General features: G+C 37.2%; 4 protein-coding genes across 4 annotated transcripts; 2 read left to right on the top strand and 2 right to left on the bottom strand.

Annotated features, from left to right (window-relative positions):
- Positions 1-5,486: 5,486 nt before the first annotated feature.
- On the top strand, positions 5,487-8,781 carry LOC125475675 (loganic acid O-methyltransferase-like). Its single transcript, XM_048580672.1, has 3 exons — positions 5,487-5,618; positions 7,213-7,866; positions 8,271-8,781. Exons 1-3 carry the CDS (start codon positions 5,523-5,525, stop codon positions 8,610-8,612), a joined length of 1,092 nt encoding a protein of 363 aa, XP_048436629.1. The 5' UTR covers positions 5,487-5,522; the 3' UTR covers positions 8,613-8,781.
- Positions 8,782-11,740: 2,959 nt separating this feature from the next.
- On the top strand, positions 11,741-13,763 carry LOC125475697 (dolichyl-diphosphooligosaccharide--protein glycosyltransferase subunit DAD1). Its single transcript, XM_048580756.1, has 5 exons — positions 11,741-11,904; positions 12,007-12,054; positions 13,118-13,205; positions 13,303-13,346; positions 13,541-13,763. Exons 1-5 carry the CDS (start codon positions 11,809-11,811, stop codon positions 13,622-13,624), a joined length of 360 nt encoding a protein of 119 aa, XP_048436713.1. The 5' UTR covers positions 11,741-11,808; the 3' UTR covers positions 13,625-13,763.
- A 1,539-nt stretch (positions 13,764-15,302) lies between these two features.
- On the bottom strand, positions 15,303-16,603 carry LOC125475804. The gene is made up of 2 exons (XM_048581170.1): positions 16,455-16,603; positions 15,303-16,189 (listed from the first exon to the last, which is right to left on the bottom strand). Exon 2 carries the CDS (start codon positions 16,113-16,115, stop codon positions 15,576-15,578), a length of 540 nt encoding a protein of 179 aa, XP_048437127.1. The 5' UTR covers positions 16,116-16,189; positions 16,455-16,603; the 3' UTR covers positions 15,303-15,575.
- A 1,348-nt stretch (positions 16,604-17,951) lies between these two features.
- On the bottom strand, positions 17,952-24,353 carry LOC125475696 (TVP38/TMEM64 family membrane protein slr0305-like). The gene is made up of 7 exons (XM_048580755.1): positions 23,912-24,353; positions 21,625-21,677; positions 21,133-21,225; positions 20,818-21,041; positions 19,942-20,008; positions 18,348-18,458; positions 17,952-18,223 (listed from the first exon to the last, which is right to left on the bottom strand). The coding sequence occupies exons 1-7, from the start codon at positions 24,336-24,338 to the stop codon at positions 18,200-18,202; spliced, it is 999 nt and encodes a 332-aa protein (XP_048436712.1). The 5' UTR covers positions 24,339-24,353; the 3' UTR covers positions 17,952-18,199.
- Between the last annotated feature and the right edge of the window lie 1,113 nt (positions 24,354-25,466).

Here is a 25,466-nt window from a genome sequence, read left to right as displayed (position 1 = left end):
CCAGAAGTAGGGTCAACCATATAGTGGCTTTTGATAGGGCTTATGGTTGTAGTATACAGACCACTAAGGATACACTCTATCTTCTCAAGAATACATTTTTGGCCATATTCGTAGGAAGTTATGCACATAAATTCAACTCCATTTTCTACATAGGTTTTAACGTGATAATTATTATCTCTAATGTCTTTGGAACTCTATAATGTTTTTTTGGAACGTGGAGAATAGAGTGCCTCATCAATGGTCAAAATTGTACCGTTGGACAACATTATACGTGTCTTACTATATCATTCGATCTGGTTGGATGGGTCTGAGAGGGTTGTCAGAGGTGCATTCTTAAGTATGAAGTTAGTGAAATAGATGCATTCACACAAAACGGTGTGTGTGATTGCACTATCTGTCAAACAACTAACTTTCCCACTGGTCATACCTAGAAATAAAAATTAATTTGGAATTAGTCACATGCATAAAAGTTCGAAAACTTAAATCCATTCAATTAATTTTTTTCGAGAAAAAGTTTATGAACTTCAGGTTCATAGTACCTATAAACAAACACACATATATATATATATATATACATAAATATGCACCAAGAAAATACGTGAATAGAACTTCAGGTCTATAATTATAATTGAATTAATTATATGGACTTCAGACCAAATTTAAAGTGTGGGTGAAAAATTATAAAACCCATAAGGCCTAAAAAAAATAGGCAATTAAATTCGGGCCCCACAATAATGGGCCAAAGCCCATAAGTGGACTGAGTAGGTTAATACTGTGCAACCCCGGCCCAAAAATTGGGCTAGGTATAATGTGGGCCGAGCCAACAGAAAAGGATGCAGGCTTTTCTGGGCTATAGGAGCAGGCCTAACCTTATGGGCGAGATCCAAGAGGGCTCTGAATGGCACAGATTCGCTGCTTCGCAACGTAAATGATCCTGGGGATGCGATCTAGTGAATCAGGGTGCAGGGAACACCGAGAGCCCCATAGGGGCTGGGTTTTACTACAATGAGGACATGGGGACACCAAAGCCCAATTAGGCTGGTGTCGCGAGTAGGTTTAGGGCGAACAGCAACTGGGTTTGGTTCGCAAGCCCAAAAAAAAATTATACAGATAGCTTGAGAAGGGTCTAGGCCCAAAAGGTTGTAGGTCAAACCAAACACAGATCCCAGCCATGCTGGGTGGCGCATCAGAGAAGATGTTCGGCGCCACCGCTTCTGGCAGCTGTGTCTAGGTTTATAGGACTCGGGGCAAGTCACTGTGGTCGTTGACGACCATAATGGTGGACATAGATGGTTTAATCTCAACGTTTCAATAACCAAACCCTAGAAAAATTAAAATTGGATTTTCAAAAACATTTCGATGAGATTTAAGTGAATCTCGATCCAATTTTCGTCGGGGACGACTTCCAGTCATCGAGGAGGGAGCCATGGTGGCTGGGCATGGTTGCAGGCCATGCGTCACGACGGTTCAAGGGGGTGACGTTGTCTAGGCATCGGGTTTAGGGTTTGGGTTCTCGGCTCGGGGAAGGGAGCCTATCAACATAAATGGGTGTTCAACGAAATACTAAAAAAATTCTTTACAATTTTTTCAATTCTAGATTAATTCAATGCATATTCATATAAATAATTTACTGCATGGACGGATATTTGATGCAATTTGTGGCAATATCAAATTCACATAATTCAATAATTATGGATATAATGCATACACGATTTATGTAGAATCTAAAATTCAAAAAACGTAAAGTTGAGTTATGCATTATAGTGAATGTTCATGCTATCAGGGCTGCAAAAATATCAAGATAAAAACCGTTGTTTTGAAAGAACCTGATTGCGTGATGATATTAATGAACTGGTTTGATGCAGAAAACTTCCACGTCAGATTCCTAAGCGCAGCGGCAGGAGCGTGCTGATAACGTGTTGTGGCTTATATTTAACTGACAAAGGAGAGGGGGCCTGACGACACAAAGAAAATATAGAGAGAGATGTGTTTGTAGGGTTGTGTAGATGATATGTTATTCCCCTTACGCAATGCCTTTATTTATAGTAATAAGAGAGAGAGAAGAAATTATTCTCCTCCAAGGAATACAAGTCCTAATATGAAAGAATAACTAGAATAAAATCTAATCTTAGATTTACACAATCACACTTAAATAAGAAGTTTATAACACAAAGGCAAAAAAAAAGGAAAAAAAAAAAGAGAAAAAAAAAAAAAAAAAAAAGGAAAACTAATGAAAAGGGCTTGAAGACTTTGAGTTTTAATGATAAGGACAAAATAAAGGGTAAAGTGAATGGTACTAGGATTGACTTTTTAGTGTAAAAATGTAGTTTTTCGTTAAAGTGAGTACCGTGGACTTTTCATTAAAACTCTAAAAAAAAAAAGGATTTTGACCTACAAAAGTATTATAAAATATAAGATAGTAATAAATAAAATAAGAGGGGTGTGGTGAAGGCAAGGGAACCCTCGCCTAAGACCTAGGGTTTGAAATTCAAATAAAAAACTAATAAAGAAGAGAGAGGCTGCCAACAAACAGGCGTGGGCCTCCTCTCTTCCTTGGGCTTGGCAACTAAACCAGAAATAACAAAGAAAATGGGCGTGGGCCTCATCTTCTTTGGGCCTAACAACGTTCTTAAAAAATATATGAGAAAGGAGTTTTGGGCTACCACTTGAAAGAGAAAATGTGGAGCTTTGTTATTTTGACAACTTGGCTATTAGCAAGGTACCTTCTTCGGCAACTCTCTTTGATTGGAGACTTGGGGGACGCCTACTATATGCTACTACACTTCAGTACTTAGAAGTTTCGTGATTACTCGGTGACTTGAATTTTTCAATTTCCGAACCGAGAAGCTTTCCTCACTCAGGAACTTAGGGGAGCATTATTTATACCATACTTACCCAATCCCGAAATTACTAAGCACCAGTCAATTTTATACCTTCAAGGGCCCATTGAGAGGTTCATGTTGAGGCAGCCCTTGTCGAAGCACGAGAGTTTCCCTTCACTCAGGAGGCCAATTACAGCATGACATATGTCAACATTAGAATAAAACTCATAGAGTCCCACATTGACCGCGAACAAAAGCTTGAGACTCTCCTCAATTATAGAAGAATATCATTCTCCTACAATTAATCCCTAGTGTCATTATTGTACTTAAACTAGTCATTAGAACCCACTGATGATGATTATACTTAAACTTATGTATTTGTGTAAACCCTTCACTATTAATAAGAACTCCTTTACTCCGTGGACATAGCCAGACGTAGGGTGAACCACGTACATCTTGTGTTTGCTTCCCTATCTCTATCTCTTTACATATTATTATCACTAGGTGACCAAAACAACCGAACGAAGGTCACAAATTTGACACTTAACGTTGTTCCAAAGTCTTCACTAATTTTGTACATCAACAATCTCATCTCTCTTTCAAGGACCATACGTGCTTTATAATACCTCATACAATAATTGACAGCTGGCCTTTTTAACAAATTCTCCTAATAACAAGTAAAACCCTCAATTACAACTAGCTTGACTCTTAATTTGTGATTAAGATAATAACAATCCTAAGTTATAACATTACCCTTTCCTTGAAGAAGAGACTTTAATTGATTATCACGTTCTGGTACAATGTTACTTTCATTATATGATTGTTGAATGTTCAGTGATATTCTTATTCACTGGTAATCTAGTAAGTTAATATCTCAAGTTTAGATCACATGTAGGTGATTACGTGTAATATTTGTGTTAAGCTCAATACTTATAAGTTATGGCTTACTTTCTTTCTTTTTTTTTTTTTTTTTTTTTTTTAAAGTTCTGCGTGCGGGGAATTGTTAATGAAGAGAAAGTAGATTCATTTAATCTATCTAATTATTTCATGTCATCCAAAGAACTGGAAGCTGCTATAGAATGAAATGGACGCTTTAGCGTGGAGAGATGGGAAAATTTGCTTCATTTCGCCACACATGACATTGTCTATATGATTCCTCAACTACCTGCATCTCAAGTGAGAGCTACAGTGGAGGGACTCATCAAGCAGCGATTTGGAGACGAATTCTCGGACGAGCTCTTTGACTTGTATGGTAAAAGACTTGCAGAGCAATCCGTTGTAGTGGCTGCAGGGAAGGCAACGCAAGGCAAATTGGCTTGAACATGGTGCTGTGTTGTTGGTATTTATTTTAGGACTATTGTTTCTTCTTTGTGCTTCTGTCTTATTTACTAATAAGGCTTCACCTTTGCTTTCAATCTGTCTTGTGTCACATAAGCAAAACTCACTTGTTGGGCGTGAAAAAAAAATAATTAAAAAGAAAGAAGGGTTGAAACCCTAAACCGGCCGGTGTCCTCCCTCCGTGAAAAATTGGGGGTTTCAACCCGTGGCGCACTCTCTCTCTCTCTCTCTCTTTCCCCTTCGCCTGAACTGTCGTCGGAAAGAAGATGGTGTCTTGAGCTCTGCTCGGTAACGATGTGGTGGAACCGCAAATGGGTTATGTCCACACGGATTATGTCTTTACATTTGGTGGAACCACAATATCTTGGAGGTCTACTAAGAATACTAAGCAAACTTTAGTTGCTACATCTTTAAACCATGTTGAGATACTTGTTCTCTATGAGGCTGCTCGTGAGTGTACATGACTTAGAGCTGTTGTCGAGCATATTCAAAGCACTTGTGGATTGTGATCACTCGTTGACATCCCAACAACGATAGTTGAAGATAATATTGCATGTAAAGAGCAAACTTGAAAATGGTACATCAAGAGAGACCATACCAAGCACATTGCGTCAAAGTTATTTTTATGAAGTTTTTCATAGGAATTGAAATGCTGTAAATTGTCCGAATTATGCAACTTGCAATCTAATTAAGCAAAATGCATGCATAAGTATGATTTCTTTCTGCCACTATGGTAAAGCATCCTATTGTAATTACCTTTGATGTGTTTGATTTTCTTCCTATTAGGATTTATTTCATGTTAGAATTTAATTTTATTGTAATTAGGACTTGTTTAGGATTTGTTTTCTATTAATCGGATTTGTTTCCCATTAGTAGGATTTGTTTTCTATTAATCGGATTTGTTTCCCATTAGTAGGATTTGTAGATTGGTTTCCGATTAGTAGGATTTGTTTTCATTAGAATTAATTTCTCTTCTTTATCTATAACCTTTGTACACTATATATTGGCCTCCAAATAAGTTAGAATATACATAAAAAAATCCTACAGGCACCTAATTTTAGCAGCCCCATATATCCAAGGTCTATTACTCGGCTTGAATAGGTGAGTTGTCCCCTACCATGCAATTACGTTTTGTTTTTTTTTGTTTATCATATGACACATACTACTGTGCATGCAGAGTTCTTGACGACACACTGTACGCATGCAGTTGCCAGTTGGGTTGGGGATGCAAATAAAATACCAGGCACATAATCAAAAACAAGAAACTGATTTTCATTTCACTAAACGCATATATACAACTTGATAATATTCACACAGAGAGAGAGAGAGAGAGAGAGAGAGAGAGAGAGAGAGAGAGGAGAGATGGCAGCAACAGAGGAAAACAGCAAAATCTGTGAAGCTTATCCAATGAAAGGTGGAGATGGACCAACGGGCTATGCTAACAACTCCGTTTACCAGGTTTCTTCATTTCACTATGAATCTCTCTTAAGTGCATTTGGCTAGACTTTGTCAGAATCAATTAATATTCTAATTCTTGGGGACAGAAATAGTTACCTCTTCTGCAGTTTGAAACTACACATATTGACATACGCTACATAGAAATAATATATATATATATATATGACTTATTCTCATCAGTCCTCCGCTGGGGTTTGCTTACATACATTCCATAGAAATAATATATATAAGTTATTCTCATCAGTCCTCCGCTGGGGTTTGCTTACATACATTCCATAGAAATAATATATATAAGTTATTCTCATCAGTCCTCCGCTAGGGTTTGCTTCTAGTGGGTGCTTTGGTTTGATGATCCTTTCTCTGAACATTGTTCTTCTAGTGCTTACCTTATTTTTTCCCCTTCTATTTTGGGGTTGTCGGGTGGTAGCTGCTTGCCTTGTTTTGAACGCCTCCTTATGGAAAGCGGAAAAACAAGTAGCGTACGTGTTGTACAGTGTACTATTATTTTCGTCTTATAATAAGAGTGAATGACATGGTTTATATGTCTAACTTCTAAGGTACATGATGTCATTAAATATTATAGTCTGGTGGTATTCCTCTTCATTTGATGAGAAGTCTTCGGTTCAAATCTCGTGGATGGCAAATTCGATACCAAATTAGGCTGACCATTGTGTGGTTTTGCCAAACTCCTCCTCTCCTTAGTGTAAAAATATCAATGTACTAAAAAAAATCTTCTAAGGTATATTCATTAATTAAAAAATACACACGTACGTTTTTATTTGAGAGGAACAATAACGTCTTGTGGCGTGTTTGGAGTACACCGAGAAACTTTCCCTTTCACTTGTTAATTAGGCCAAAGAAATGTAAAATGCAATTGATAAAGGCTTATAGTCTTATATATATATCAGAGTAGCAGACTTTAGTCAATCCATGGCAAACATGCTTATTTATCTTGTACCTCCAAACATAAATTATAAATATGTTAATATATATAAAGTGGTCTGCAGACTAAAATCGGAAATAATTAATTCTTGGCTTTTTAGATAAAATGGTCTTGAGATTGGTATAACTCATTGCTTTGGTCTCTGAGATGTGAAACTAATAGAAGTGGTTCATGAATTTGTCCACCATCAATCATTTTGGTTCTTATTTAACAAAAAATTTCATGGAATGACCAAATATGATTGACAGGGGACAAACTTAGGGACTACTTCTATTGATTTCAAATCTTAGAGAACCAAAGTGACGAGCTATGACAATTTCAGTGACCATTTTAGCTAAAAAACCTATATTCTTTGATCTCATTGTACGCATAGAATATGTACATTGCCAAAACGAATTGAGTAATTAAGAAACAATTTAATTGGTTGCTAGTAATTAGCTATTCACTGTTATAAACATATATGTAATGTTCATTATTTAGTAATGTATAATAAACTGAACATTGCTTGGCTCTTTACGCATAAGCAGTCATTCAAACCAATATTAATTTATACAAAAATATCTCCTTGGAACCACACCAGAAAGAAAAAAAAAAGTTCTGGATTCCCTCTAGATTCAAATAAATGTAACACCAACGTTTCTCCTTGTGCAGAGAGGAGGTGCGGATGCTTCCAAACAATTTGTAAACAAGGCAATTGCAGAGCTTGAACTGGAAACCTTGTTATCTTCCAAGACCTTTAGAATTGCAGATTTGGGTTGCTCTGTTGGCCCCAATACATTTTTTTCAGTGGAAAACGTAATTGAAGCTCTGCAGTTGAAATGCAAATCCCTAGGGTTGAATTCCCAAATACCCGAATTTCAGGTTTTCTTTAATGATCATGCCTCTAATGATTTTAACTTGCTCTTCAACTCCCTCCCACACAACCGGCAATACTATGCCGCGGGTGTGCCAGGTTCCTTCCATGGTCGGCTATTTCCTAGTAGTTCCATCCACCTTTTTCACTCTTCCTTTTCCATTCCATGGATTTCTCGAGTCCCAAAAGAGGTAGTGGATAAAAACAGTCCTGCGTGGAATAAAGGTCGAATCTTTTACTCAGATGCCACTGATGAAGTGTTAAGGGCTTATGAAGCCCAAAATGTTGAGGACATGGAGTGCTTCCTGAATGCGAGGGCACAAGAGATTGTGAATGAAGGACTCATGGTACTTATCATTCCAGGTCGCCAGGACGATACCCCTCATTCTCAATCTCTGCCGAATATGCTCTTTCAAATTTTGGGATCATGCCTCATGGAGATGACTAGGAAGGTAAGAGATTAATTGTAAACTGATCTTAGTGTTGTATTAAACTACTATTTATAGTTCATCATCTTCCTTATGTGTAGTCATCTAAATAATGTAATCTTTGTTTCTCCAAAAATGAAATCTAATCTTTGTAAATTAAAAATTTAGAACTAAAAGAAGACTTTAATTGATTATCACGCTCTGGTACAATGTTACTTTATTACAAGATGTCTAGTGGTATTCTTATCCACCGGTAGTCTAGCTACTAGGGAGTTCAAGTCTCAGGTTTAGATCATTTGTGGGTGATTAGATATAATATTTAGGTTGAGTTCGATACTTATAAGTTATGGCTTACCTATTGTGTTATCATTAGATATTTATGGTTTTTCCTTTTTTTTTTTTTGTTTTTTTTGAATTTATGCATGCAGGGAATTGTTGATGAAGAGAAAGTAGATTCATTTAATATACCTAATTATTTCATGTCATCCAAAGAACTAGAAGCTGCTATGGAACGAAATGGACGCTTTAGCGTGGAAAGATGGGAAAATTTGCATCATTTTGCCGCGCATGACATTGTCTATAATATTCCTCAACTACTTGCATCTCAAGTGAGAGCTACAATGGAGGGACTCATCAAGCAGCATTTTGGAGACGAAATCTTGGACGAGCTCTTTGACTTGTATGGTAAAAGACTTGCAGAGCAGCAATCCGTTGTAGTGGCAGGGAAGGCAATGGTCTATCTTGTTGTGCTTAAACGCAAGGCAAATTGACTTGAACATTGTGCTGTGTTGCTATTTATTTTGAGACGACAGTTTCTTCTTTGTGTTTATGTCTGATTTACTAAGAAGTACGTGTGAAAAGTTTCAATATTGTAGACGAGTTTTGACTTCCTACTGTCATGTCATTCTTCATTTGTGTGTGGAAAAGCAGAAAAAAATCAAAAGAAAAAAGGTTATGTCTTTACCGTTGTTAGAACCACAATATCTTGAAGGTTTACTAAGTAAACTTTAGTTGCTACGTATTCGAACCATGTTGAGATATTCTTCTTGAGCATATTCGAAGCACTTTGTGGAATGTCGTCTTTCGTTGACGTCCCACCAAGGATATTTGAAGATAATGTAAAGACTAAATTCCGAAAGGATGCATTAAAGGAGACCATATCAAACATATTGTATTGATATTCTTTTCTCTCAGTAGCAACTAGAGCATCATAATATCGAAATCAAGCGAATTCATTCCCATGACAACCTCGCAGATCTCTTCACCAACTAATTACCGAAGTCTAGTTTTTTGAAGCTTGTCCAAGGAATTGAAATGTGTAAATTGTTCGAATTATGCCGCTAGCAATTTAATTAAGGAGTTTTGTCGAACTCAGAGGGAGTATCTGGTAGAAACCTAGTTGACCTTAATGTACTTCTTTCCCCTTAGTTCAGAAGCATTTGTACCATTTTGATTTGTTCACTTGACAAGGTTTTAACGATGCACCTATCATAGTTTGGTCATACCCTAATGTGAGCATTAATCGCAGTTTGTTTTCTTCAAGCATTGACTTTGCACTTCTCAACCTTTTCTCTAAAACTTGGGTTTTGTCCTGCTTTGGCTTTTACTATTGCCAGGATTTTGTGAGTTTATGTTTCCTTAATGCAACCTTAATTTAGATTCATGTGTATAACTGCTAGGGATGGGCAAATACCCATTGGTTATGGGTAACTGCAGTTATCCGTCTATTTCAATTTGACGGTTACGGTTATGGGTTGTTTAGATAAATAAACGGTTATGGGTATAACCGTTTACCCGTGAAATTTAAATGGGCGGTTATGGGTATTACCTGTGGTTATAACGAGTACCCATTTAACCATTTATTTTAATATATGTAAAACAAAAAATTAAAAAATAAAAAAAAAATAGTTTCTAACTAGGTTTAGTATCCCGGGATATATTTGGTTATAAAAGGCCATAATATATATATATATATATATATATATATTTAGTTATGCCTCATTTGAGATAAAAATATAGTTGATAGAACGAGCTAATGTTTAATATGTGTAATTGAATGTGCTAAAGCATTAGAGCGTTCGACAATTTTGTTTTGGAGTCTTCTGGAGCTTTGACTAATTCAAGATAATGATTACCTTGAGCATTTAGAAACATGTTATTATTAGATGATGCGTGTATATATATATATATATATATATATTTAATTGGCCTCGAGTTTTCAATAAATATTTGACCCCAAAATTAGAAATCGATTAAATGGCTTGGATCAATGAACATAAGTTTCTAAATAAAAATCCAAATATTTATCAAATTAGCTCATTAGCAAACTGATGCGTACTTACACATACACACACACACACACACACACACACACACATATATATATATATATATGTATATGTATATGTATACAAGAATATTAATTAAGCTACAACCATGCATGATTCTTGTAATAGATTGACCGTCAAATAATTGGGAGACATCGCATATATTCATTAGTAATATTGCCGTTAATATAAAAATACATGTTAAATGTACTTATAACAGTTTTTAATAGTTAGCAAAAAGAAAATTATGACAACTTTCTTTTTAATTTTCAAGTTGTTAAAAAAATAGGTAGATGGATAAAACAAAAAAGTAAATAGGTACGCTGTTATGGGTAAATGGGTATGCGATTATAGGTAAATGGGTATGCGGTTATGGGCATGGTTAACCGTTTATAAACGGTTATGGGTATGGGTATACCCGTTTATATAAATACCCAACGAGTAAACGGTTATGTGGGTAAAAGCTTAAACAATTATGGGTAAATAACTGCGGTTACCCGCCCGCCGTAATCGTTGCTCATCCCTATTAACTGCTTATGTAGTTTGAAGACTTTAACAATTATCTGAGAACACCTGATGCGACTACTTCTTGAGCTTTACACACTTAAAAAGGGATGTTGTAGTTGATATTATTTTGAAGTTTGATTGTGTAAATCTAGAAGTAGGATTCTAAGCAGATTTGGGAATCAAATCCCCTTATGACTTGTATTACTTGGTTAGAACGAGTAAGTCCATGTAATTAATATAAAACAAATACACAAGACCATAAGGAAAAAACAAGTAATTACAAACCGTGAGCTCCCTCCTCTCCCTCTCCCCCTCACTCGCCCTATGTCTCTCTCCGTCTCTCATCGTCCTCATTCTCTAAATTTTCCTTCAACACTTAGAATCGTGCACTAAAATATGGAAAGCATTGTGGTCTAGATTCCAATATCTATAGTTACTAGGGAGAATGGAAGATTCGACTTTACTATAAGGCTTGCTGTCACCACGGCTGCTCTTGGCGCTGTCATTGCCATGGGGTCTAGCGATTAGAGTATGATTCTTTCTCCTCTTTTTTCTCTGTCCTTCCTTCCCTTCCTATTTGAACGGTCACGGTTAAACAACGTCAACATCTTATATTAGATTTTTATACAAAGAGAAAGACAAAATAGATAATGTGAGAGGAGTGGATGGAAATGAATGAAAAGAAGAGAGGAGAGAATCCTAATCCCTAGCAATTAGACTCTTTTTTTCTTCACACAGCTTTTCCAATTCCACACGACTAAAAATGAACCCAATCAAACTTGAATCCGATTGAAGTTGAATGAAGCCCAATTCGAACCCAAATTATGAAAATTTGGTTGACCTTCCAACCCATCCGAGAATAAAGCAAGAGAGATTCTGAATTGGGTTGGATTTAAACAAAAAGGAAGCCTATCTTGGCCCAACTAGAATTTCAACAAAATTAAAGATGAGAGATTTTGAAGAAGCCCACCCAAATCACCCAAAGCATTACACATGTACGTAAAATGACAATAATGTCCCCAAACCATTTAGGTCGAAAGACCAGTCCGTGCGTTGGATCTAGTAAACACTGCAAGTCTGAAGCAGAGAGAGACAGAGAGGAAGACTGAACAAGAAGAAGAGAGAGAGAAAAATGGGGAAAGCATCATCGTCGTCAACGGCCCAGGACGCGCTTGCCCTCTTCGATTCTTTCCGCTCTGCTTACTCCGCCACTCCCACCACTCTCAAGGTCTCCTTCTCTCTCCCCCTATATCGCTAAGAATCCACAAACTGAAAGCAGAGAGAAGCTTAACCTAATTTTTCCTTTTTGTTTTGTGTGTTGGATTTCCAGATCATCGATCTCTATATTGGGTTTGCCGTATCCACAGCCCTCATCCAGGTAATTCCATCATCTCAATTTTAGTTTTGGGTGCCCAGAATATTCGGAAAGCTATCATTTTGCAGAGATCGCGATGCCCCCATTCGATGCGATCTTCAGGAAATTGAGTTTTGTTTGTATTGATCTGAAACTAGTTAAGTTCCAACTTTCGGTTGACAAGCATTTCTCTTTTCAAATAAAATGTTCGTTCTCAGTTTGGTCGTTGTGTGTTTCTATTTGAATTGAACTGAAAAGAGAAAAGATTAGTAATACAAGCTATATTTATCAAATGACAAAAAACGACTTGCACCAGGGACCAAAATATGGTTTAGTCATTTTGCGTCAAGCTGTTCGTATCTATGTAAAACAAATATGTTCACATGACATGACATGACATGGGGTTACTACCCAACATCTACTCTTTGATGGAATACATCGAAAAGATTTTAGAATATGCGCGTGGCATATACATGATTTTAAATGTGTGTGTGCGTGTGTGCGTGTGTTTGCTGTGCGAAATATTACTTTGTGTAATCGTTTGTGTTATGGTAGTCGTAATTTTGCAAATACTAGTCTACTTCTTTAATTAAGGTACGCTTACAATTTCTTTGTTTTTTTTATATATGAAATTTTCACCATTGAAAATTACTCTGGACTCTGCAAGCATGATTCGAGTACAAGTAACATGTTATTTTCTTGGTGTTAAGTAAGATGTTAGCTTAGATGAACATATGTTTGAGGTTCCAGTGGTTGTCTCTACATGTCTGACACCAACATGACCACCTTGTGGTGTCCATGCTTCATCTTAAGGTATATAAGAGTTCTTGTTTGGATACATGTGGGGGATCCATGCCACCACCCTCTTTCTAGAATTACAGGTCCGTTTTGTCAATGTTTGATTCACAATGTCCATCTTTGCGTCTATCACTTTAACATATTCTCTACCCAATACCTATTTTCTGATGATATCATGATGCTTGAAACACTACCAAAACAGAGCCTGAATGGTTTAAGTGAACGCCTGCGTTGCAGTGCTATAACAGTCCTTTAATCTTCATTTGGTCATCTATTTTGTTTTGGACAGGTAGTCTACATGGCTCTTGTTGGATCATTCCCATTCAACTCTTTTCTTTCTGGAGTACTTTCTTGCGTTGGGACAGCAGTCCTTGCTGGTAAGGGGATTACGTAGTTTATTTCTTTTTCAGGTGTAAATACATATTAGATGTGAGGAGATTAACTCTCAACCTGATTTTTTTTATTTATTTGCAGTTTGTCTCCGTATTCAAGTGAACAAAGAAAACAAAGAATTTAAGGTACAGTGTCTTTCTTGTCCTTCTGTCCGATTCGCAAATGGTTAGTTGCGACATTTTTGCACACTCTAGACCAGCTTTTCATTCTCTACTGTCAGTTCTTCATCATAGATTGAGGATAATAAGTCGGTAGCATTGTTTTGCCACACCTTTCTCATCATATCCCATCATCGTGATCAATGCGTGTAAATCTGCAGGATTTAGCACCTGAACGGGCTTTTGCTGATTTTGTTCTCTGCAACGTGGTGCTGCATTTGGTGATCATGAATTTCCTTGGATAAATTAGCATATTTTCGTCATGTTGGATACTGTTTCCTTCAAAATCGTGATAAGATTATGATCTTAGACGAGTTTTATGAATTTGATGTCACAACTCTTCTCGGAAAGATTTTCATTTATCTGATATTATAAGTTTTGGTGTGTTTTAGAATTGCAAAAAACAAAATAAGGTAGTAAACAGAATCAGATTCATCATTGCAGGCAATTTCCCTTGTCTGTCGGCATGGTGGAAATTTTTGTAAGACATCAGATTCATCATGAACCATCAAAATATGTAAAACAGGAATTTGGAATCCACTTCATCTTCACATCCAAAGCTAGTTTTGACCGCAGTATCTGGATTAAATACAACACATGTTCATGAGCCTCCCAAATTTACACATTCAATCTTCAATATTATCACAAACACGCACATGGCCTCTTTCCTCCCTTTTTCTGCTCACTCGTAGGGGTCCAGACCCTCACAATGGGGTAGGGAGTCGACTGAACATCTTTGCCATTGGCAGGAACTTCGCCCCCATCCAGTCCCCAATTATTCTTCAGAAACACACCCCCAGATCGTAGATCCTGCGTGGCAAATACGATTAAGGATTCAGTATTTGATGCATGGACATCAAATCGATATCTTATTAGATTTATGAACTTGAAACAATTTGTCTACTGGAGTAGTTTAAACGACCACATGAATATCGTGAAATATTCAGAATGTTTGGTAACAAGGGGTGATCTCAGGGATGTGTTGTACCTTCGGGCGATCCACACCTCCTCGTATGGACTCCAGAAGTTGCATCGACACGAAATCCAGTCTCAGAGTTTCTAGTTTAGCAAGACATTCAAGACCCTTTGGCAACGCCTTCAGTTCGATGCAGCTATCAAGGTGCATGTAATGCAGGTTGGCCATAACCCCTTTTCAACAGTTAATAGATTGAGTGAAAAACTGCAGATGAGTAAGATTTATAGAACATAGCAAATTAGTACTAAGAAATTCCTCTTCGCCACTTGCCACTAAGAACAAGTAGTGAAGGAGCTTCATCTTTTGGATTGAGAGACATAGGTCCATCTCATCTCCTCCTTTGATATTCGTAATGCCAGTTCTAGTAAGCTGGGTCAAGTTCCCTAAAAGTCTTAACAAAGTTGCCTTCTGATGCAATGCACGTCATTACTCGCTGTTTCTGCAACGTACGAATACTTGACGGTGCCCTAGCCCATTACATATCTGAAGTCCTTAATACTCTCTATCCGGGAGCGATATCGTTATTTCTGTTCCGAAGTTCGATATGCCACACATCATCCAACACAAAATAGGTACCTTTTCGAATCCAAGTAATCGACCATATAACATCTCTAGCACTTCTCTATAGCTCGTGTAGTCCAAATTTGTGGAACCGCTTCCTTCGGCTTGGCAGAAATCCTTGATCAAATTTGTTGAGCCAACTTGCGAATCGTCTCCCACTTTGATATATATATATATATATAGATACACACACACTGTAGTATAGATATATCATTATTGGTTTGATCTTGAAAAATTAATCTTTTAATTAAACATTTCCTTCAGAACCAACCTTTCAATGATAACAAGTTACGCGTAGGGGTGATTTTCATATGAATATATCCGATCAGAAATATTCTAGTTCCAATGGAAAAAATATCGGCAACAAGCTTTCTTTCCAATTTCAGTTATCCAACCTGCATACCTAGTTACGGTGCATCAAAGTATACTATTAGTAATAGTAAACAATTGTACATGGATACCAAAATGAGCTTGATCTGTAACTCATCTCCAATCCTTCATTCTACAGACACTGAATATAATATCAACTAGAAGCTGGATTAACTATTCAATCCAATTCCAGACATCAAAAGAGGCCTAAATTAAGAGATTCGACAACTTTTAGACCATACCCTCTTGGCCTAAATTAAAGGACAAAGAAAAGGAATACATACGAGATTTTAATTTTCAAATGTTACATGAAATCTCTTATATCTCTGGGTTTTGCACTTGCCCTTGGATCTGAATCTTGTGAACTCCATTCCTTCTCCTAAAGGTAAGGTCACATATTCAAGTCCTTTCTTTTCCTTGAAAACTTGATCGAGAATTGGACCTCCATTAACAGTCACATCAATATTGTTTCTCACCACTATACTCCCATTTGGGTTGAGATTCATAACCTTCAAAAGTTTCAAGTAATCTTTAAACTTGCAGTCCACAGCCGCAAAATCAACATTCTTGAAATGCTTCACCATTCTACAAGGATCAGTATCATAAACATATTCAATGACGTTGTCGAGACCGTTTTCCACAAGTAGGGTTTTGCCAATCTTCTCCGTATGATCGTCGTCGTCGTCATTATTAATGCACACGATCAGTCGGCCTCCACTTTGCTTTGCAGCCACCGCAAGCGAAACCGTCAGCGGTGTTACGCCTTCAGATGTGACTTGCAACATTAACCTTGCTCGCTTTCCAGCTGCTAAAGCTGATATAAATTCCATGCATTTTGGTTCTATAACACCACCACTACATGTTTTCTTCCATGCACCAAGTCTTGATCATTGTGAAACTTGCGCTGCATTAAGAGAAAATAACTGGATGGAATAAGCAATTGAATGTGAATTACTCAGTTAACAAAACAAGGAACTTAAAAGAACTGAAAACGAGTAGTGTTGTCGATGTGGGCAGTCGTATATATGACATGTTATGTTGTCAAACTATTATTATACTATATGTATTTTACATCACGATCTATATATATAAAATGCATCACATAATAACAATACGCATGAAATCCTAACAATAAAACACAAAAACAAAGTCAAGTATTAGAAAATTACCAGCTGAAGAGTATCTAAGTAAGCTTTCAAGGCAGCTTGAGGAGACCATTCCATCGTAAGTTAACGATTGCTGGTGATAGAGTCTCAAAGGATTCAACTTCAAAATGGTTCGAAGGAGAGATTCTGAATGATCTGGAGCCAAAGAGTTTATGGAGGCACATTTATAGATTTGATTCCTTTTTCCCAAAGGGTGGTGAGTTTTGACAAGTGGCACCATAAAGCATCTGAAATGCATGCATTAGGTGAAGTCGTGGCGGACTCTGAGGAATTTGATCATGTGACTAACTGGTTGAAAAGCAAACAGATGAAGTTGTTGCTTGTTTCTCAGACATTGAACGTGGGCGGTAGGAGACACTTGACACTTGTCGCAGCCAAACATGGCCTCTGCAGGACATGTGGTGACCAATCACACTCAACTCAACCATAACTTGCATGCATGGCAACCTGCATACGGTATCGATTAATCTATTCCGTTATGGTTCTTACCAAATTTTATTCAATATTTGCCACTCAGTGTTCTCTTAATCGAAATTGTCAACTCTCTTTTATGACTAATCTATACTAACAATTGTACAACGACTGTTTCTACATAATCGTTTCTAGACAATTATTTACTAACGTAGGACTTAAAAATAGGCATACATGTTATACAGTTATAGTATAAGTAGATTAACGTAGGACTTGCTCATTACATACGTGTTATAGTATGAGCAGATCGGTAACATCGTGTGATGATTACATCAACAAATTTCATTGTCCAAAACAATGGAGGAGACTCGTCGCACACGTCACTAAACCTGGACAAGCAATAGTTGTGTTTGTCACATTCATGTTGTTTTTGTTTTGTATCCATTATCTTAACTGATCATGTTAAAACTCTTATCTTGACGAGTGACCCAAAACAACCCGATCTGTCAACAAATTGACCCCAAACCTATTATTTTCATATTGTTTCATGTCAGATTAACGGATTCGTATAATCAATTGTAAAACCTACACGTCACTATACGAAGCGTAAGACTCGTGGATGGTGACCGACTACGTTCGATTAATTAGAGAGAGAGAGCATAATATGAAACGAAAGATCAAAGTTGGAACGGAATGTTGAGTTTTATTCAATGAGACGGTAATCTATGTTCCACTGTAATTTTATTTACTGGTGTTGTAACAAAATGTATAATTGGTAACTAAAACCATACCATAAGTATAAACTTGTTGTCAAGTGCTGTAATTTGGGTTTGGTAGTGCAGTTTCTTACTCGTCGAGACAACACAGTGCACAATGGATTGCACGGTAAACTTCACAAAATAGCATCGGAGAAGTTTTATAAATAAAAACTGCAATATGAACGAACATGAGCACACTCTTTGACTTTGGGCACCGCCAACTTTGCCAAAGAACTGACATCAAACCAACTAATGTCTATACCAACATAAAGTTTGTGTTGAGGTGTGTTCACTGGGTTTCTTTTTGCACTTGAAAAACACATACTCCAGCTGGAAGGAAACATTTGAACCACATTTCTCAATTTTAAGATCGGTCTCATACGACGATGCAAGACAGAGAAAAGAAATCGATGGGGCTAAATATACAGCTAGGAACCCAGGAATTAATGATACAATTCCTATTCAATTTGCCAAAAGTTGGATAATTACACGGGCAGTGAAGTAGCTATCATCTTTTTCTAATCTTTTTGCGAGTTTCAAATACATTGTGTAGGCTTCATGGGCAGACAGACCCGTCCCCTAATCGATATCTTTTACAGCATCCTGCATCAAAAACCAGAATTCAACATGGTTTTAAGATCGCCTTCTTAGCCGTCTGGTTTTCGAAAGGAACAATGAGATTTGGCAAACCCTATAAATGAAAATGCTTGTCAAAGCAGGAACTTACCTTTGCCAGTCGTGTTACATAAGCAGCTGCCAATGCTGTGGCTAACAGTCCAACCCCTAGTGTCAAGAGCTGACCATTTCCTCCTGGCAAACCAACCTCAGATTCTTCTTGCTGAAACACCACCAGGATAAAAAGAACATTAGCAAATGATTCAAAATGAAACTCGGCTAACTACATGGAACCCAACTAAATTCCTTAACTAAACAACCAGTAGACGGAAACACGTTTTCTAATTCATATTAGAAATGTCTGATAAACAAATCGAGCAGCATTTGGTAAGGCCAAATTCTGATCCTTGGTAAGTAATAAATTTATCCAGTAGCAGTATGCAACTACATAATCTGGAAGACGTAACAAAATGTTCTGCACTATATTCTTGATAAGTAATAAATTCATATTGACTTCATTACAACCAGCTGCTTTTTACCTGTTTAATGGAATATAATTCTCATAAACTTCTCATGTTTTCCAAATATTCCAGTCTGAAAGCAATAACACTATACTCTTCCCTAACAGCGTACAGTTTGCACTATATCCGAAGCTAATTTAAGATATAATCAATCAAAATATTTCCTTGAAAATGACAACTGCTACCAAATGGACCCCTGAAAAGATGGATTGTTACTGTCTCTATTCTAAACCAATTTGATGGTTCCTGAAATTTCTGACTATTCACTTTATCAAATTCCCCCGCCACAAGGATTGCAAACAAGTGTAACTAATCTGATAGGATACCCAAGCTAATAACTGCATGAAAACCATGTGCATTAATACATATATGTAGAGCTCAGTGTTGCAGATGCCAGCATGACAAGCAGCAAGCATCTGGATGCTATGGAACCTATCCATTTCCCAGACTTGTAACCTAATTAACCACACAATTGACAAGGTTGATACCTGACTTAGGTCTGGTAACTATCTATCTATCATAAAAATTAAGAACGACCTAGGGTGTGAAAGTTTTTCACTAGATCAATCTTTTATAACTCATAGTATCAAAACTAAAAGACAAAGAAGAAGAGTTTGATAGAAATCTGATGATCCAATAAAAAATTAACCAGCCACTTACTAATGTAAAAGCTGTATTTGTGTTACCTACCTCATCTTAACTCATAGTTATTATTGATGATGGTTCAAGTCATTTTACAGAAAGAATAATCCACACTATATTCCTCAGTATTCTACTTATATTAACTTGTCACAACATTTTAAACTGAGAAGAAGACCCCTACTTCATAAGAATTTACAGACACAAATATACCTCAGCAGATAAAAAATGTTAACATTATCCCACTGGGTTCCCTTTTTCACAACCAGATGATGTGCAATAAGTCAGCTTCTTGTACTATCATTGTTCTATATTCTTATCATGGAAAATTAAGCTTCAGCGACTAACAATATATTTTTTCTTAAGTTTTGTCTTCATCTGATCAAAGTCGATGTCAATATAAATTTGAAATTTTTTTGCTTTTGCAGTGCGGTTGGTCTAAACATATATTCATACCCGTTCACTCACTTAACACCACTCACGTACCCTTTAGACAGGAGAAACATAGAATCTCCACAAGAGAAAAGGAAAAACAGAGAGACTCACAATTATAGCTCGCCCAAATGCACCAGCACTCACGTAAGCCCATGTTCCTGGAAGCATCCCCAACCAACTGCAAGTCAATTACAAATTGACTTAGAACCAGAGAGTAAAAATTGGTACAAACTCTTAAGCATATTTATATCAGTTCATGAGACGAGATCTAACTCAATACATAAATTACCAGATGTGTCCTGAGTCCTAACCACCACATTCTCTCCACTTTGTTTTAATACCTTTTATCCAATGGGCCAATGCAATAATGCTCATATCAATGAATTTTATTTGATATTTCAATCGTACATTTTCTATACAACACCCTAATTGTACACTTAATAACCTCTACAAAATTAAAATTGAGCAATATGTTTATGAGAATCACTGGACCGCCATTCAAAGCAGCAAGGAAACAATAAATTTCCTTTTTACTAAAACTTTCAGTTCTATTGCTTCAAAAACTGACGATATGTCATCTGTCAGGACTATTCAATCTAAACAGAACAAAAAGTGGATGGAAAATCTTGTTTAAGTTGGTTATTAATTCATTTCGACAACCTAAGGGATAACAAGTTGGACCCAGAAATTTACCAAATCTTGTTTAAATTGCCAAAGCCACTTGAATCTAGTCCACTTTGGTCTGGCCTAAACTTAAACTGTAACCCATCATATAGGGCAGTTTAAGCTTGGGTTAAATATTTGATCCAATATCATCCTAAGAGCCTTAGGAATTGAGCTGGGATCAAAAGGGTCCCAATTCCAGCTCAACCTGTCTAATTAACAGCCCTAACTCTCAAGAGCAGCCAATAAAAACATTTGCATAACAAAAACCCAACTTGAGATGTGAGAACTTTAACTAAGTGAAAAAGGAGCAGGGCAGCAAACCTTCCCAACACGTATGGTACAAACTTTACAGATGTCAATCCATACAAATAGTTCCCCAACGAAAAAGGAAGTAAAGGGCTCAAGCGAAGGAGAGTGACAACTCTAAATCCATTTTCTCCAATAGCCTTATCAATGGCAAGAAACTTTTTGTTTCCCTCAACCATTTTCAGAATACGCTCACGAGCAAAATATCTAGCAATCAAAAAGGCAATGCTAGCAGCCACCTGAAAAAGTTAAATATCAGGAAAAGAAAATTTTAGACCAAATATTGATAGTTCTTTGTATAGTTAGAAAAAGGGAAAAAGAAACACTCACCGTGCCACTTATAGAGACAAGAATAGTGCCAGTCACTGTGCCAAAGAGAAGACCAGCTGACATGGTCAATGGAATTGCTGGAATCGCAATGATCTAGGGAACATAATATTTATTATGTTACTACTTGAAATGAGGATTTGGTTCTCTATATTTATAAATCTAAAACAGATGCTACAGAAGGAAAAAAAAAAAATCTACAAAGGTTGAATGTGGTTTTGAAAGAGAGATGAGGGAGTCAGGTTCAGAATATGTAGTCCATGAAGAATCATATTGTTTATCCAATCATATATAATTTGTAAAATATGTTTAAAAACCTGAAGGTGGGCACACAATTACTTGTTCAAGACAAAATTTGCCTAGTTTTCTTTCTCTTGCATAGGTAAATGTACATAAATAGTGCAAGGGTGAACAAATAAGTGGGAAGAAAAACATATTAAGGCTAAAAACCATATACATAGCAATACATTTAAGAAATGGGTATCAAAGGCATACTTCCAGTCCGGCATAAACTGCTACAAACAAAGCATATCCAGCTGGACCATAACCTGTTCACCAAAAGTTTCATGAGATTTAGTCAAATATAAAATTATACCAACAACAACAAAAAAGCCTTTTCCCACTAAGTGGGGTCGGCTATATGAATCCTAGAACGCCACTGTGATCAGTTATGTGCCACAGCCTTCCTTTAGACCCAAGTACTCTAAGTCTCTTCGTAAAGTCTCTTCCAAAGTCTTCCTAGGTCTTCCTCTACCCCTTCGGCCCTGAACCTCTGTCCCGTAATCACATCTTCTAACCGGAGAGTCAGTAGGCCTTTGTTTCACATGTCCAAACCACCGTACAAATATAAAATTATACCAAAAAGAAAGAAACAGAAAGCCCATTGTAATGCTACATCACTTTTTTTTTTTTTTTTTATCAAAAGGTCACTCATGCAAGGTACAAGAACTAGCGCTTCAAGAAATAAAAGCAGGAAAAAGAGCACATTTTCCCCTGCATGGTAAGGGTTGATTGTTGTAAAGCGCATAGGGGCAGTGGCGGATCCAGGATTTTGACCTCATGGGGTCAAGATGTAAAAATGTGGATTTTTTTTTAAACAGAAATAACAATGAAAAGTTAAACGATAGTACATTCATAAATCATAATTCAAGGTAAAAATAATATTACAAGCTACAATTGTCCATGGTGCTTCTTCATATTCTGAAAAGGTTGCATTAAATTCCAGGGACGGCTCCATCTCAAGTTGTGGATGTAATCAGCTCCCTCAGGTATTCGCCTCATCGAAAACACGTGCAAGGAATTTTTCCTCCTCATCCATCCACGAGTTTATGGTTCCAGCATGCAACCTGGCATACCAAAAGCGTCTAGGTCGCATTTCATTGGTCTCTAAGGCAAAGTCTCGCTTAATCGTTCATCGATCTTTTCTCGCTTAACCGTTCATCGATCTTTCTTCTTTCATCAATCGGTCATGTCTGATCCATAGCTGGTAGCAACATGAGGAGAGGGTCGTGGGGCATTTCGTCGAACAGATGGTGTGCACGAAATGCCCCCTGCTCAGATGACCATAGGGTCAACCAAGGCTCACCCCAGCCAACTTTCTGGCGTCCATGGGGTCAACTGACCCACTTTGACCCACCGTGGATCTGCCCCTGCATAGGGGTTGGTCTTATGTTCAATGTATCGCAAAAGGGAAAGAGTCCATTGCAAGAGCTCCCTAAAATCAAACTAAAACACGCAATTGTACCTAAAAGGGGAGAGCACCTAGGAAAACAACGCATTTAAATATATAACTATATAATTGAACAGTTACACTGTTACTCATACACAACACAACTACTTCTAAAGCACTGTTTTTCTCATGAACTTTGGAGGGCTATTGTAAACTTGAATGGTGAAACTATCAACTATGGCTAGTGATAGCTTGAATTGCTTATGCAAACTATATTTGGCTAAAGAAAAATGCTAGATGTTTAACCAAAATCTGAAGATGATCTAACTCGAAAAAAATGGAGGCTATTTAAACGGAGATCCTTCCTTGCAGAAAGTTCGAAGAAAAGAATGAAACAACAGAACATGCTTTAATTTTCAGTGGCATCTTCCCAATCAGTTTTGTATTTGATCTGTATCACTGCAATGTTAGGCTGGTAATAGCTTATTTTCTGTTTGTTATGTATTTTTTTTCTTCATACTGCTTGTTGTAAGCTGCTCAACTGCCTCATTTTATTCAGATGAAGAACATATGAATACTGTGTGGCAAGGTAATGACTAGTGATTAAACTCTTAGGTACCTTGACAGATTTCCGTGTCCATAAATGGCATGAGTTGGGGGAAGACGTGAATGATAGCTAGTTTTATTTTCCTAATAAGTTGCCTAGTTTGTAATCAGAATCACCTCACCCATTCAAATTCCTTCAAAAGGCTAGAGTTTTACATAGCTAAATCTAATGAAGGTTGAGAAACTGAGTTAACAAAACAATCCATATGCCTCGAATTTGTCGGATGTTTCCATATTACAATTGATCAGGTAAGCGAAATTCCACATGCCAATAACTACAATCATAATGGTATCACAAAAGATCTGAAAAACTGATATCCAATTGGCATACATGGCAATCCTATCCATTCGAGCCCAATCATTGCACCCAGTAAAATTCAAAAAAAAAAAAAAAAAAAAAAATCGAATGGATGCACAACAAAACCAAATTCTAAAACCAATGAACGAACAAAATCCAAGCAGAATTCAAACAAAACCTGAGAAGAGTAAAAAAGTTGGCAAATTTACCTTCAATGAGAGTGGAAAACTGATTCAAGAAGGCGTTGATCTGGTCCTTGTAGACGTACCCAACACCAGCGAGCCCACCTACAATACCGACCAGGAAAACACCGGCCAAAATGGTGCCTTTAAGCGCATTGTCGCCGTCGAAACCACCGTCTTCATCCTCGCCTGTATTTTCATTATCGCCGCCGTCGTCGCTCTTGGGGATGTTGAAGAACCAGCGCTGGCTCTGCGGAGGAGCATTAGGGGTGTTCTGGAGGGACTTCTTCTTGGACTGCTTGAGAGAGGAGCACGGGGTGAGGAAGTGGAAGCGTTTGTTGGGTCGGAAGCTGAAGAGGTGGGAGGAGAAGGGAGGAGGAGAGAGCGCGGAGAGGCATGGGAGGACAAGAGACGACGAAGATGGTGGTGGCCTAAGAGTGAGGAGGGTGCGCATTTTAAGTGGTGGGTTGTGTATAGGATAAGAGCGGGAGTCTCACCGCTGCCATATATTATGTATGGAAGATAATTGGTAATATTATTTTGAGGCATGGAAATTGGAAAGGTCTGGAAATTGGATATTCTCTCCTCTCGTTTTTATATCTCTTTCCATCATCTCCTTTCACATTATCTTATTTTGTTTTTCTCTTACTATAAAAAAGTAATATAAAATGTTAACATAATTTAACCGTGACCATTCAAATATAAGATAAGGAAAAAAGAGAGGAGATATAATTGAGTGGTTGGGCTGTTTTGTGTGCACACTTCGATTTTGTGCAGTTAAAAGTCAATTGAAAACTTGGAAGAGGATGATATAATTGAGTGGTTGAGATTTTATTTGGGGGTAAAAGAGCGGTGGAGGGAGTGCCATGTATTCTTTTGTTTACCTCTAATATGATCCATACATTATGTAGGAGATGGAGTGATGGAGGGAGATGAAATGTACAGAATATACGTTGGGGGTGTAATTCGGGCACGTCAAAAAGTAAAGTCAATTCCAATTGAACCTTTACTGTTCGGATTGGATTGGGATATTGTTCTGGGTTCACATGGGTTCATATCGATCGAGTTTAAGGCCTAACTCGCTCAAGTTTACTAATTTTATCTAATTCGTTCTTATAATATTTTATTGACATGATTTTTCAAAAGTTCAATCAAATAGCATAAATATGAGTTAAAAAGTTCAATCACATGGGCGTTCAAAAGCTTTCACTGCTAAGTTTGCTGCAAAATGAATCTGTAAGGCAACAAGGGGAAGACATAGGAGAAATTAAAATCTCTCTTTTAGCATCGGACAACTGTGAAATGGTACTTTTTCCTATTCAATAACATGATAATAAAAAATTTAATACTTTTTTGTATCCCATTGCCTAAGAAGCAGAGGACGAGCTAATCTTATCTACCTAGGACAAGTCATTTCTACAAAGCTTTGCTGAAATAGAAACAACTAAAGAAAGTTGAGGTTTCACTATAAAATCAATCGGCAATAAGGAGAGTAGCCCAACTAGGATAACTGTATTTGCATAGAATAGGGGAAAGTAAGGAAGCAGCTGAGGCCATCTCCAACCGATTTGGCCAGCGGGCC

Source organism: the organism of the source record quoted next, unplaced genomic scaffold (genome assembly GCF_019419815.1).
Source record: "Pyrus x bretschneideri cultivar Hongxiangsu unplaced genomic scaffold, Pyrus_bretschneideri_v1 Contig16, whole genome shotgun sequence".
NCBI lineage: Eukaryota > Viridiplantae > Streptophyta > Magnoliopsida > Rosales > Rosaceae > Pyrus > Pyrus x bretschneideri.
The sequence above is the reverse complement of the archived record's forward strand: the minus strand, read 5'-3'. Positions and strand labels throughout refer to the sequence as shown.